This window comes from Mrakia frigida (assembly GCF_051309035.1).
Source record: "Mrakia frigida strain ATCC 22029 unplaced genomic scaffold BDY24scaffold_4, whole genome shotgun sequence".
Taxonomy (NCBI): domain Eukaryota; kingdom Fungi; phylum Basidiomycota; class Tremellomycetes; order Cystofilobasidiales; family Mrakiaceae; genus Mrakia; species Mrakia frigida.
In genome coordinates this window covers 318,993-331,541 of record NW_027481277.1, presented here as the reverse complement: position 1 = coordinate 331,541, position 12,549 = coordinate 318,993, and the positions used below count along the sequence as shown (strand labels likewise).

General features: G+C 54.7%; 3 protein-coding genes across 3 annotated transcripts; 2 read left to right on the top strand and 1 right to left on the bottom strand.

Annotated features, from left to right (window-relative positions):
- Window positions 1-555: 555 nt before the first annotated feature.
- BDY24DRAFT_377951 (RecQ family ATP-dependent DNA helicase) lies at window positions 556-4,855 on the top strand. Its single transcript, XM_076638846.1, has 24 exons — window positions 556-719; window positions 897-1,008; window positions 1,135-1,194; window positions 1,302-1,308; window positions 1,402-1,618; window positions 1,697-1,730; window positions 1,817-1,876; window positions 1,941-2,005; window positions 2,081-2,181; window positions 2,268-2,418; window positions 2,489-2,573; window positions 2,649-2,740; window positions 2,850-2,888; window positions 2,964-3,061; window positions 3,128-3,214; window positions 3,281-3,298; window positions 3,370-3,549; window positions 3,626-3,751; window positions 3,827-3,885; window positions 3,954-3,979; window positions 4,046-4,215; window positions 4,287-4,309; window positions 4,377-4,438; window positions 4,528-4,855. The coding sequence occupies exons 1-24, from the start codon at window positions 570-572 to the stop codon at window positions 4,726-4,728; spliced, it is 2,223 nt and encodes a 740-aa protein (XP_076499858.1). The 5' UTR covers window positions 556-569; the 3' UTR covers window positions 4,729-4,855.
- A 103-nt stretch (window positions 4,856-4,958) lies between these two features.
- BDY24DRAFT_201414 (glycoside hydrolase family 47 protein) lies at window positions 4,959-8,237 on the top strand. The gene is made up of 18 exons (XM_076636464.1): window positions 4,959-5,119; window positions 5,203-5,289; window positions 5,395-5,550; window positions 5,736-5,834; window positions 5,902-6,027; window positions 6,110-6,400; window positions 6,480-6,538; window positions 6,601-6,667; window positions 6,740-6,766; window positions 6,837-6,976; window positions 7,044-7,232; window positions 7,306-7,389; window positions 7,456-7,494; window positions 7,571-7,647; window positions 7,718-7,843; window positions 7,914-7,961; window positions 8,035-8,091; window positions 8,174-8,237. Exons 1-18 carry the CDS (start codon window positions 5,012-5,014, stop codon window positions 8,176-8,178), a joined length of 1,785 nt encoding a protein of 594 aa, XP_076499857.1. The 5' UTR covers window positions 4,959-5,011; the 3' UTR covers window positions 8,179-8,237.
- On the bottom strand, window positions 8,177-12,451 carry BDY24DRAFT_201433 (uncharacterized protein). Its single transcript, XM_076636465.1, has 4 exons — window positions 12,058-12,451; window positions 9,215-11,982; window positions 8,476-9,145; window positions 8,177-8,402 (listed from the first exon to the last, which is right to left on the bottom strand). Exons 1-4 carry the CDS (start codon window positions 12,326-12,328, stop codon window positions 8,269-8,271), a joined length of 3,843 nt encoding a protein of 1,280 aa, XP_076499856.1. The 5' UTR covers window positions 12,329-12,451; the 3' UTR covers window positions 8,177-8,268.
- Window positions 12,452-12,549: the final 98 nt, after the last annotated feature.

Below are 12,549 nucleotides of genomic sequence, written 5' to 3'. Positions count from 1 at the left end.
CACTCAGGGGGTAGGTCGGTGCCGAGATACGACTGGCGCGCGTTTCAGCTGGAAAATATATACATTTCTCTCTCCTCCCTCTGAAAGGATAGACAGACTGAGTAAGTATTTGCCAGCTGAACTGAACAGGATTGGATAGGAAGGTCGCGGCACGAGCAGATTTCCCTTGGATGAGGGCAAGCCGCGTTGCTGACAGGATTCTCTCGACGATCCTTCCTGTTCTCTCGAAGATGTGACCGTTGCGAACAGACCAGCCGTCTCCTTTTCAATTTGGAAGCTACCTCACAGATCGCGGGTTTCGCTGCCCAGGTTTTCGAGAAGGAGGGAGTCCGAGACGCGTCGCGCGACTCCTCTTTCTAGCTCAGATTCGTTACGTTCTTTGTCGGACGCGTTGAAATGCTGGACTTTGGACTTGGCTCGCCTCAAAAGGGTTCCATATCGCTTCTGAGCCAAAGATCAGAGGAATTTCTTCCCAAAAGGGGTCGTCAAGGACCAGGACGCGCTCATCTGAAGTCGAAGCTCGCCACCTCTCCTGCCCTTTCCCTTCAACGCCCACCCTCCCTTCTACGATGGTTTCTCTTCGCTCAGCAGACAAGGACGAGTACGACGACGAGTTCGATGATTTCCCTGAGCTGGATCAAGCCGCTCTAGATAAACTCGACGGGAAAAAGGATCCGATCATGCTGGAGGCTGAGAAGCATCTGCTCGACGTTTTCGGCGTGAGTGCTCTTCCCTCTTGCGTTTCTTGTTTGTGGGTTAACCTGGGAGTTGGGAGAGGGATAGTGGGGACTTCTGGTTCAGGTGGCTCGAGAGAGGAAGCTCCATGGGATGAGCTCGAGAGTTCACGAAGCAAGCTGACCTTTTGGGATCCCTTCCTTCCTCCCTCCCTTCTTCAGTACCCTCACTTCCGACTCCTCCAGGAGCAAGTCGTCGAGCGACTTCTCGTCAAGAGGAAATCAGCTCTGGTTCTCTTCCCGACCGGTGGAGGAAAGTCTCTCTGCTTTCAGAGTGAGTATATCACAGCTCCAGAAAGGAGGGGTCGTCCAATCGACGTCCGACTCCTTCTCGAGTCCTCCTCTGCTCCCTTCTTTGCTCTGCTCAAGCTCACACCGAGCGTTATTCTACTTGGAACAGTCCCCGCTCTATGCCTTCCCGGACTCACGGTCGTCGTGTCCCCGTTGATCTCTCTCATGAGTGAGTCTTCACAGGAGGAAACGAACGCAAGCAACAAAGAAGGAAGCTCGAGCTCACACCTCTTCCTCCCTCCCTTCCCTCCATCGTTCCGTTCTCCTCTCCCTCAGAGGATCAGTACGTCTTTCTTTCTCGCCTCAGATCGCTCCACTATCTCAGTTTGTCTGACGACGTCGCCTTTTCGATCTTCTTCTTGGACCTTTTCATCAGAGTGGACGTTCTCAAAAGGAAAGGAGTTGCAGCCGCCTCGATCGATTCCTCTCTCTCAGTCGACGAAACCATGGACGTCAAGAGGCGAGTTCGAGATGGGACTCTCAAGATCCTCTACTGTGCTCCCGAGAGATTGAGCAACGAAGGGTTCATCGAGATGATTCGGAACGTGAGGGTTTCGATGCTCGCTGTCGACGAGTCTCATTGCGTGTCTGAGGTCAGACTGTTTCCTCTGGACATCGGGTTTCATGCTTCTTAGACACTGATACATCTCTGCTTTGCTGTTGTCATGCAGTGGGGAGCTTCGTTCAGGCCGGAGTACCTCAAAGGTGAGTCGAAACGCGTGCATGCGATCTCGCACTTCGCTCTCTCTCGAGGAATGCTGATATTCTCTCTCTTCTTCGGATATTTGTAGTCGCTCGATTTGCCGATGAGGTTGAGGCCGAGGTTGTCGTGTGTCTTACAGCTACAGCCAGTGAGTTTCTCGTCCTTGTTTCTGCGGCGCTCCTGCTCACCTTTCTCCTTCCTTCTTCTTCCAGCGGACAAGGTCGCTCGATCTATCTGTGAATCCTTCAAGATCGACCCCGAGCATGGGATCTTCAAGGTGAGCTTTTTGAAGTGTTTCGGAAGTCCTTCGACCCGAAGCTGATCGTTTCCTCGTTTCCCTCGTCGCGTCCAGACTCCCGTCTACCGTTCGAACCTTCGCCTCAACGTTCTCACAGCTTCAAACTTCGAGGACAAGGTCAAACAGATGGTCCCTCATCTCAAGGCTCGAACTGGGTGGGTCCTCGTCCATCCTTTTCGTCCCATTCGTGCGTCGTCTGACCCGAGCTCGGTCTCGAACCTCCGTCCCTCTCCTCTCGCAGACCCGCCATCCTCTACGTCGCTCTCCAACGCCAAACCGACGAGCTCGTCGATGCTCTCAAGAAGTTTGGGATAGCCGCTTCTGCCTATCACGGTGGACTGGACCCGGAGAAGAGGAAGCAGATCCAGAACGACTTCATGGCGTCCGACAAGGTCCGGTTCGTTCCCTGCCTCTGTTCTTGACAACCTTCGAGCTGAACTGCTTTCCGTCGATTGAAAACAGGGAGTGGTCTGTGCAACGATTGCTTTCGCTATGGGGATAGACAAGTCCAACATCAGGATCATCGCTCATCTCTACTTCGCTCAATGTAAGTTCAACACGACCCTTCCCTCGACGAAAGAAACGCAGCCTGACCCTTTGCGTCTTTTTTTTCGTTTCCCAGCACTGGAGGCCTACAGTCAAGAAGTTGGTCGAGCTGGCCGAGACGGTCTGCCCTCGGACTGCTACCTCTTCCTCTGCAACAACGATCTCTCGGTTCGTCTTTGTTTTCCTTCTTCCTCTCTTTCTCTCCACCTTCCCCCTCTCTTCTCTCGGTGACCTCGATCGTCCAGTAGCTCATCTTCCCTTCCTTCCTTTCTTTCAGATCCTCGAAGGATTCATCCGAGGAGACACCTGCTCGAAGGTACGTTCGAGCTTTGCTCAACGCGTTCCATCGACGCGCTGACTTGACTCGTCTCTCCTCTCTCTCGTTCTTCAGGCTTGCATCCTCGCTTGGTTGACTCACTTCTCAACACTGAAGGACGATCCCTCAGATCCTGGTGTGGTCGCCGTTAGCTCGTATCATCAGAGTGCAGAGTGAGCCCTCTTCTCTCTCTGTTCAAACTCCATTTTCCGAAACGAAGCTGACCCTTCCTTCAACAGCTTCGACATTCGTGGAACTCAGCTCGGGATTTACCATGCTCAGCTGGAGCTCGACTTTAACATGATTCGCACTCTCACTCCTTCCTAGTGAGTCTCTCTTCTGATTTCTTGCGTTGGACGAGCTAATGCTGATTCGATCGTTTCGTTCTTCAGCTCCATCTACACCATCAAGTGAGCTCGACCTTCCTTCTTTCCTTCTCCTCGAATTCTATACTGATCCATCTTCTTTTGGCTTCGAGCAGACCCCTGTCTCCTGCCCTCTGGAAGCAAGTCACGTCGGATCAGTCAACGGAAGGACTCGCCATCATTCAAGGTTGGAAGTTCGGGACGAGCTTGTACACTGTCGACGTCTACGAACTCGCCGCCTCGTCTGGAGTTCCTCGAGCAAATATTCAGAGGAAGATCAACCAGTGGGAGATGCGGTCAGTCCATGGCCGACGAGTTCGTTCGATCCTCTTTCTTTTCGCTGACCTTCCTCTCTTCGCTTCGATCTCGCAGAGGACTTTGCGAGCTGAAAGTCTCGGGAGTCAAAGCTCGATACGCTATCGTTGGTGCTGGACTGCCGAAGACCCCTGCGGCACTGGATGCATTGGCGGGAGAAATCTATTCGATCGGGATCACGAGGTGAATTCGAGACGCGTCGCTTTTCTTCTCCTTCTTCCCTTGCACGGACTGACCTCTTCTTCCGTCGAATCGTAGAGAGGAGAGAGACATGGCTAGGCTCAAACAGGTTATTGACGTGGCTACTGGATCGTCTTGTGAGTCCCTCTTCGTCGCTGACTTTTGCTCACGACGCAACCCTCCGCTGACTCGTTTCTCCTTTCAGGCATCGCCAAAGCTCTCTCAGACTACGTGAGTCGCCTCTCCTTGTCTTTCACTTCTATAGACCGACCTTATCCTCCCTCTTCTTTATTTCAGTTCAGCAGCGAGTTCGATGGAGAGGGAGGGAGGTGTGGAACTTGTTCGTGGTGCAAGACTGGACGAGCTGGAGCGTTCCCTCGGCCTCTCGCAACTCACGAAGGAGCACCCATCAGTCAGAACAAGATCAACGCCATCCTATCCGTGGTCTCGTCTCGAGATGATCCCAGGTAAGCTCTTCAACGGGGCGAGAGAAGAGGAGAGGCGTCCCGCGAGCTGACCACCCTTCTTTCCTTTGCAGGTTCCTCGCTCGATTCGCCTTCGGTGAGCTTGCTGAGCTGCTCGCAATTACTGGTTCAAGCTTCCACTGACCACACCCTTTTCGCTCCAGGTATCGCTACTCCCCGACTGAAGGAGGAAGGGCTGAATGCGAAGCATGAACTGTTCGGTTCGGTCAGTTCGAGTCCAGCTCTCTTCATCTCTCTCTTCCATCACTCTGTCGAGATGTCGACAGGCTCACTGAATCTTCTTCTCTTTCCCAGATGGACGACTGCCCCTTCGACCTTCTCCTCGAGATCTTCTCGAAAGCGTGCGCTGGTCATTCCACGGTTCGCAAAATCCCCGTCCGAGCTCCAGCAGGCTCAGGATCGAGTCGAGGGAAGGCTAGTTCGAGTTCGTACCGAGGGGGAGCATCTTCGAGCAGAGGTGCTTCGAGTCGAGGGAAGCCCTACCGACGAGGTTGAGGGAGGAGAGGAGACGCGTCGGTCGCTTCACTTCAGTTCTCGGTCTTGGAATCTTTGTTGGCTTCGTTCGATTTTTGCCTGTTCCTTTCTTCTTTTCTCTACATTAACGATTCACGATCTTCCATCTACTTCCTGCTCTCTGCTCGCCTCGAAGGGAGATGATCTGAAAACTGCCAGCGCAGCGAAAGATGATGAGGGGCGAGGAAGGGAGGAGGTCGAGCTGAGGTTTCCGCAAACGTCGACTCTCTAGTCGACTCCAACATATCTTCTCGTTTCCTCGACCATGTCGAACGTCACTCAGCGACGAGTCAATTCAGTTCAAGGTGTAGCCGATGCCGGAGAAGGTGTGGAACCATTGGGAAAGAAGGTAGAGCTGGAGGTGAAGGAGAAGGTGAGCTCGAACGATCTCCTTCTTTTTCAGCTTTCTCTCCTTCGTCTGATCTCCTACCCATCTTTGATCGCCTCTACCAATAGCCTACACCAAGATCACCAGTTCGGAGGGTGATCCGAACCCTTTTGCTTACGCTGGCAGCTGGCTGCTTGCTCTACGAAGGGCTCAAGGTGAGGCCATCTCTTCTCCTTCCTTCCCTTGATCCTTTCGGGCTCTCCTTTGATCGAGCTCAAGCTGAAACCCTTCCTAATGCTTCGGCGGTTCTTCGAGAACAGTACTACGAATCCTCACCGACAAACACACTTAGTACGGACTCGACGCCCTCCTCTTCGAGCTCATCGGTCACTGAAGCGTCCAGCAAACCCACCTTCCCTCCTCCCGTCTTCAAGGCCGACGTCGAGAAGCGGGATGCAGTTCGAGAGGCCTTCGTCGTGAGTCTCCAAGCTTCCCTTTCCCCAACACGATCAGTCGCTACGATTCACGGATCTCAACGCTTCGGGAGCTTGGAAAGCCGCGGGTGGAGCTGGGAGGAGCTGAGAGCTGGAGGGCTGGAGAAGAGCTCGTTCGCCTTGGACGCGTCAAAGCAAGGCTGACCTTCTCTTTAATCTTTCCTCAGCACTCCTGGCACGCATACGAACGCGATGCTTTCGGAGACGACGACTACCATCCCATCTCTCGTCGAGGAGACAACATCTCGGAGTTTGGAAGCATCGGGGTTCGTTCGTTTCCTCTTTTCTCTCCTCATCAGCTCCCCCAGCTCACCTGTCTTCTTTCGCTTTCAGTACACCATTGTCGACGCTCTGGACTCCCTGCTCGTCATGGATCTGACAGAGGAATACGAGCGAGCTCGAGACTGGGTCGCGTCGTCCCTCTCGTTCGACGTCGACGTCGAATTCAACGCGTTCGAGGTCAGTTCATCGCACTTCATTTGCTTTCCATCTCCTCTCGTCACTGTTCTGATATCTTTCACTTCAACTCTTGGGCCTTCAGATCACCATTCGTCTCCTTGGAGGCCTTCTCGCTGCCTACCATCTCGGACCTCCCTCAGATCAACAAACCTACCTCGCTCTCGCAACCGACCTCGGAGATCGACTCCTTTCAACCTACGACACTCCTACAGGTCTTCCTCTTACCAAGGTCAACCTCGGAAAGAGCATCGGAATCCCTGACGAGGACAACCGAGGTGCAGTTAGCCTGAGTGAGGTCGGAACGGTTCAGCTCGAGATGAAGTACTTGAGTGAGATCACTGGGGATCCCATCTACTGGAAGAAGGCCGAGAGGGTGAGCATCGCATAGCTTGGGGTTCTTCGTGTGTTGGTCGAAGCATGGCTGACCTCGTGCTCTCTTTTCATCGTCGCAGGTCATGGAGGTGATCCGAGCTCAACCGTCGATGGACGGAGTTCATCCCATCTTCTTGAGGTAGATCGAGCTCTTCCTTCATATAGAGAGCGCATCGCTGACTACTTTTCATCTCTATTCAGCCCTGAGACTGGACAGTTCTTCGCCAGCGAGATTCGACTCGGTTCTCGAGGAGATTCGTACTACGAGGTTGGTCTCGTCGCTTCCTCCTTCCTGCTTCTTGCTCCCATCGCTGATCTCGATCTCGCTTCCTTCATACAGTACCTCATTAAGCAGTACCTCCAGACGGTTAGCACAGTTTCTGACCTCTCCAGCCTCGCCGTCAGCCTGACTCCATCTACCGCCCCCTTCTTTTTAGGACGGAACCGAGCCTGTGTATCGAGAAATGTACGACGAAGCCATGTCGGGAATCAAGAAGAGACTCGTCTACCGATCCAAGGCCAACAACATGGTCTACACCGCCGAGCTTCAAGTCCGTCGAGATCCTCAAGGAGCTCAGTTCGTTCTTCCTTCTTTTGCGACGCGTCCCTCTCGATTCAGATGCTGACCTTGCTTTCCCTCGCAGGAGCTGGCACCTCAACCCCAAGCAGGATCATCTCGTCTGCTTCCTCGGAGGATCCCTTCTTCTCGGAGTCACCGAAGCCAGACTCTCCGTCCCTCCCAACGCCGACGACTTCTCTCAAGCGGATCTCGAGGACTGGGAGGTCGGTACTGGTTTGATCAAAACCTGCGTCGACACCTACAACACCAAGACGTACGTCTCTTACTTCCTCAGCCGCTGTTCCAGGAGTTCGTTCGCTGATCTCTCACTCTCTCGACGAACGCAGCGGACTTGGCCCAGAAATCGTCTTTTTCTACCAGGAAACCCACCCAGAGAGTGCGACGAAGGATTGGTACATCAAGGAGACGACGTGAGCCCATCTTTCATTCATATCAGTGTACTCAAACTGATTTGATTCCCATTCATCTTGGTTCAGATCTGCGACTCCGCTCATCGACGCTCGAAACATCCTCCGGTCAGTCGCGTCGTCTCTCGCCTTCCCTCGCCTTCTCAGGGTTGAAGCTGACCTTTTTTTCTCTTCTTCCTCACAGACCCGAGACAGTAGAGTCTCTCTTCCTCGCTTTCCGACTCACGGGAGACCCGATCTATCGAGAGTACGGGTGGAAGAGTTCGTCGTTTCTTCCTCTTTCCTTTTCTTCTCCGCATGACGCTGATCGCCTCCCTTTCCCCCCATTTAGTTTTCCAAGCCTTCCAAGAGCATTGCCGAGTATCTACTGGAGGCTACGTCTCAGTTCTCGACGTCAACCAGGTCCCCGTCGAGACCGAGGACCGAATGGAGACGTTCTGGCTCTCCGAGACTCTCAGTTCGTCGCATCCCCTTTCTCTCCTACGTCGCACACGGATCTCTGATTTCGACTTCTTCCTTTTCAACAGAATATCTCTTCCTTCTCTTCTCCGACTCGGACGTGATCTCTCTGAAAGGTTCGTTCCTCTCTTTTTGACACAAAAAAAAAAAGAAAAAACTGACCGCCCCTCCCTTCCTTCGCTTCCTCAGACTACGTCTTCAACACCGAGGCTCACATCCTTCCGATCTTCACGCCGACGGTGAACAGTGAGTCTGGATCCATCTGTCAGAAGAAACGACCGTCGAACGTTGGCTAACTTGCGTTCGTCTTCTCCTTTGTTTCCTTCAGGATGATCTTTTCGACTCGATACGACTATGAAATCTCGAAGAACGACATCTACCTATCAAACGTCGGAGAAAGCTAGATATCTACTCTTCTTCCTCTCACCCTCCGGCTTTAACCACCACCGACTCAACCGCCTCCTCTTCCATTCCAACCTCGACCTCCGACGATGGCCCTTCGACGACCTTCGTGAGGAGAGGAGGAGTTCGAAGAGCTTGCTCGACGGCGTATTTGGCTGAAAGAAATGAGAGGAACAAGAGTCAGAATCTCGGCCAAGGAAAGAAGTGAACGAGCGAAGTCACACTCACCAGCAGCAAACCTGGTCCCGTCAACCGACTCCTTCCCACTCGCCCTCTCGTACGCCTCGACTACTTTCCAAGCATCCTCCACCCTCTCCTCGATCATCAACCTCTCCACCAGCAACGTCGTCGCCCTCTGATACGGCCCTCGTTTGTCCTGATGAGCGTGGAAGAACGTCTCGAGCGCAATCCCCGTCTGACTCCTCCTCGTCTCCAAGAACCCTTCCACCAACAAACTCCACGTCTCTCGATCCGGGCGGAGTCCCAGCCTCGTCGTCATCACGTCCACCAGAGCCACAACCCTCCCCATATCGATCCTCCCGAAGTCGAACGGTTCCCGAGCGGCGAAAGCCTTGAACGAAGCTCTCTCTTTCCCTCGTTTGAGGTGAGCCGAGATGAGAGCGTTGACGGTTTCAAGGGTAGGGGTGGGACCGTGGTTGAGCATTTCCTCAAAGGTTACATCGAGGAGAGCGAGGTTGGAAGGAGTGGGATGGCTGTCGACGAGGTTGAAGGCGATGGTGAAGACTTCGGGAGGAGGGGTTCGAGGAGGACGACAGAAGCCTCGGAAGAAGGGGAGGAGGTCGAGGACGTCTGTTGCTGTGACTTCGGTTGGGAGATCCTTGCTGGGGTCGATGCTGTTGCAGATGGACTTGATGACCCGTCGGGAGGTAGCGTCAGCCTGAAGGAAGAAAGGAAAGGTCAGTCCTTCGGCGGGGCGAAAAGGATGGTCGAAAACGACGCGACTTACGATAACGATCATCAACTCATCCGTCAGCAGATCCTCTCCGTGGTACTGAAGACTGTCCGTGATAGCTCTGAAGGCGACTCCTCCGAACGTCGGCCTTCTTCCCATCTGCTCGACGAAGGGAAGGAGGAGATCCAGTTCGAGAGGAGGGTTGTTCTGAGAGATGTAGTCGACGTAGACGTCCGCACTGAGAACTCCATCGTGAGACGATAACGACGTGTCCTCGACTTCCGGTACCGACAACGTCCGAAGCCCGATCGAGAGCTCGATGAGTTTCTGGAGGAGGTGGCCTGAGAGGACGAATTCCGGTGCTCGAAGTCGGAAGCATCGGTAGAGACGCGATGCGAAAGGGAGGTCTTCAACGACGACGAAGGCGGTGAGCAATCGGTAGATGTCCTCGGTTTCGACGACTTGAAGAGTTGGGTAGGCCTGAAGGATGGTGGAGGTGAAGAGACGGAGCTCTGAGTTGGGGACGTGGAAGGTGGAGGGGAGGAAGGAGAGGCGATGGATTGCTGCGACGATTTGAGCGACCAGTCGGGGAGGAGTGTCGTGGGAAACTCGACGTTCGAAGTGAGAGAGGAGAAGGATGGAGGTCGTCGTCCGATGGAGTAGAGAGGAAGCTGATCGTTGAAGGTCGATTTCCGACGTGTCCGTTGAGGTTTCGTTGATCGAGGGGAGGAGTTCGTTGATCCAAGCCTCGACGTCCTTCCCGTGGCCTAGTCCTACGACCTTGGTCGTTTGGAAAGACCCGGGATCCGAGCTGACGATTCGACGCGTCTTCCTATCCTCCGTTGAGAATCTGGAGGGATGGAGAGCGTTGTCCCTCGTTCGACGCAGCTCCTCCGTCTGCTCAATCGCAATCTCGATCTCCTCGATGAGCTCCGGATCCGTTCGACCGCCGAGGAAGCTTCTTCCTAGCTCACGGAGTGACTTGATCGACGGGGATCCGACTTGGTCGAGGAGTCGAGCCAGTTGGATGATCCGAGTGGACGACGAAGAGGGAGGGTGATGAACGGTGCCGACGATTCCTCCTCCGTCCAGCGAGCGAGGAAGACTGATCCCAACCCATCGCCAAAGCAGCCCACCTCTCCTCGACTCTGCCTGGCTTCCTTCACCACCCATGACCACTATCTTACTCCAAACCTCCCGGAGCAAGATCGAAACCCCAATCGACGACGACGCGTCCGATCCAGCCTCCGCTACCCTCAACGCCGACTCGAAGGTCTCCTCCAGCTGCTCGAGAGAGAGCCACCACCTCGGACTCTCTCCTACCGAATCCGAGGACGGTACTGATAGCAGAGGGTCCTGGCTGGCGTCTCGGAAGATCCGGAGGAGCCGTCGAGCTCTCTCCTCCGAACTGAGGTCGAGGACGTGTTGCGAGTTGAAGAGGATTGGAAGGAGGCTCGGAGGAAGGCGTTCTCCATCCAGGGCTGAGTAGAGAGACCATACAAGGTCGTCGGACTCCGTGGGCTTCCCGTCGAAGATCGTCGAGAGGGCGAGGGTGAGGGCGGACGAGCTCGATTGAGGGGACCGAGCCGAGGAGATGAGGAGCTCGATCAGGCTGTCTCTGAGAGCGACCGTAGCGACTGAGATCTTGGGAGGCGATAGCGCGATGGGTCGAGCCGGTTTGAGGGGGATCGAAGGGTTGATATCCAGCGAGCGTTGGGAAGAGGAGCCGAGGAGGAGGTAGGGAGGTGATGCCTGAGGGAGACCGTCGCGGCTCGGGGTAGCGTTGAGGAACGAAGGAGGTGAAGGGATCCGACCGGCAGGAGGAGGTTTGGTTCTTGAAGGCTGTGGCGAGGCCGAAAGAAGAGGAGAAGGAGGCGAAGGAGATCGGGGAGCGAGAAGAGAGGGAGGGGGATCCAGTCGAGCGACTTCGACGGGTTTCGCAGGTGAGTTGAGGAAGGGAGGAAGTGGACTGATGCGAACCCTGGGAGCTTGCCTGCGCTTTGGAATCCGTGGTAAGAGGGAAGGCGTGGGAAGAGCGAGGAGAAAAGGAGGAGGGCCGACTGGAGCGACCTCGACGCGTTTCGAAGGTGAACTGAGGAAGGAGGGAGGTAGGCGGATCCGACTTTTGGGAGCTGGTGGTGGGATGACGAGGCGTGGTCGAGGAGTCGGATAGGCGAACCGAGGTGTAGGTCTCTTCGTGGGTAGACGGAAGGGAGAGCTTCCCGGCGACGGGAAAGCGAACAGACGAGCTCGACGTGGGGAGGAGGTGAGGAAAGATGGGCGAGACGGAAGCGATGGTGGGATTCGACGTGATGGGAGTGGTAGCTGCTTGATGATCCGACGAGGACGAGGCTGACGACGAGGTTGGGGCCTGGGACTTGGTGGCAGGTAGGCGGAGTGAAGGGCGAGGAGAACGGAGGAGGAGGGCGAGTGGAGATGGGACGACCTCGATGACAACGAGTCCTTCTTGCTACTGGTATGCTGAACCCCTCTCGGACACTCCAAGCCCACCATCTTCCACTTGGAGCTCTTCGGTAACGAAGAGTTCTCTCCAGAGAGACCATTCGAGGTGGAGGAGGAAGGGGAGGAGTTGGAGGAGATGCTTTGACCTCCAAGTTGCGACGAACCGGCGACGGACGTATAGCTGGAGTGGTAGACCTCGGATGTGACGTGAGATGATGAGCTTGCAGGTTTGAGTATTGGGGGTTTGGGTATCGGAGGCGGAGAAGGAGAAGGAGATTGGTCGAGGTAGTCCCAGTGAACGAAAAGGGAGGAAGGAGGAGCTGAGGGAGATGGATCGATGAGCTCGACCGGAGAGGCTGCTAAAGCGAAGGAAACCGTGAAAACTGGTTAGAATGATGATATGGGAATCTAAAAGCTAGTTAGGTGAAGCTCACTTGGGATTCCTGCTTCAAACGAGCTCTCTATAGCGTCCTTCTTCGACCCTCGCTCGCTTGACGTCCGAGCTCGTTCCCTTCCCATCTCCCTCGCTTCAGGCTCTGCCCCTGTATCCTGAGTCTCATCGGTCTTCCCCTTGGCCTGAGTCGCGCTCTTTGGACGACGAGACGATGTTCCTATAGATCGAGTTGGAGGAGAGAGGAGGCATGGAGCAAGGAAGATGGGAGGAAGATGGCCGAGGGAGGTGCGAGGGAGAGGGAGCTTTACCATCCTAGTAGACCATCCAACGAGAAAGGATTCGTCAGTTCAAGCTCCCCAGAAGATTCTCCTTGCTACTGCTCACCGATTGGTGCAGTTGCTTGGACCCTTCGAGCTGAACAGATGGAGAAAGCGAGGGAGGGGAGAGAAGGAAGCCTTTAGAGGTCAACCTGGAGGCCTCGATTAATCTCGCTCCGCTCTTCCGATTGAGCTCAAGAAAAAACAGTTCGAGT

Bases quoted from the DNA above. Each gene is read 5' to 3' on its own strand.
- BDY24DRAFT_201414 (XM_076636464.1), top strand. From the start codon at position 5,012: ATGTCGAACGTCACTCAGCGACGAGTCAATTCAGTTCAAGGTGTAGCC. The intron at 6,401-6,479 runs GTGAGCATCGCA...TCATCGTCGCAG, and splicing joins ACTGGAAGAAGGCCGAGAGG to GTCATGGAGGTGATCCGAGC. The intron at 7,495-7,570 runs GTCAGTCGCGTC...TCTTCCTCACAG, and splicing joins GACGCTCGAAACATCCTCCG to ACCCGAGACAGTAGAGTCTC.
- BDY24DRAFT_201433 (XM_076636465.1), bottom strand. From the start codon at position 12,328: ATGGTAAAGCTCCCTCTCCCTCGCACCTCCCTCGGCCATCTTCCTCCC. The intron at 11,983-12,057 runs GTGAGCTTCACC...CCTTCGCTTTAG, and splicing joins GTTTGAAGCAGGAATCCCAA to CAGCCTCTCCGGTCGAGCTC. The intron at 9,146-9,214 runs GTAAGTCGCGTC...TTCTTCCTTCAG, and splicing joins ATGAGTTGATGATCGTTATC to GCTGACGCTACCTCCCGACG.
- BDY24DRAFT_377951 (XM_076638846.1), top strand. From the start codon at position 570: ATGGTTTCTCTTCGCTCAGCAGACAAGGACGAGTACGACGACGAGTTC. The intron at 2,419-2,488 runs GTCCGGTTCGTT...GATTGAAAACAG, and splicing joins ACTTCATGGCGTCCGACAAG to GGAGTGGTCTGTGCAACGAT. The intron at 2,741-2,849 runs GTTCGTCTTTGT...CCTTTCTTTCAG, and splicing joins TCTGCAACAACGATCTCTCG to ATCCTCGAAGGATTCATCCG.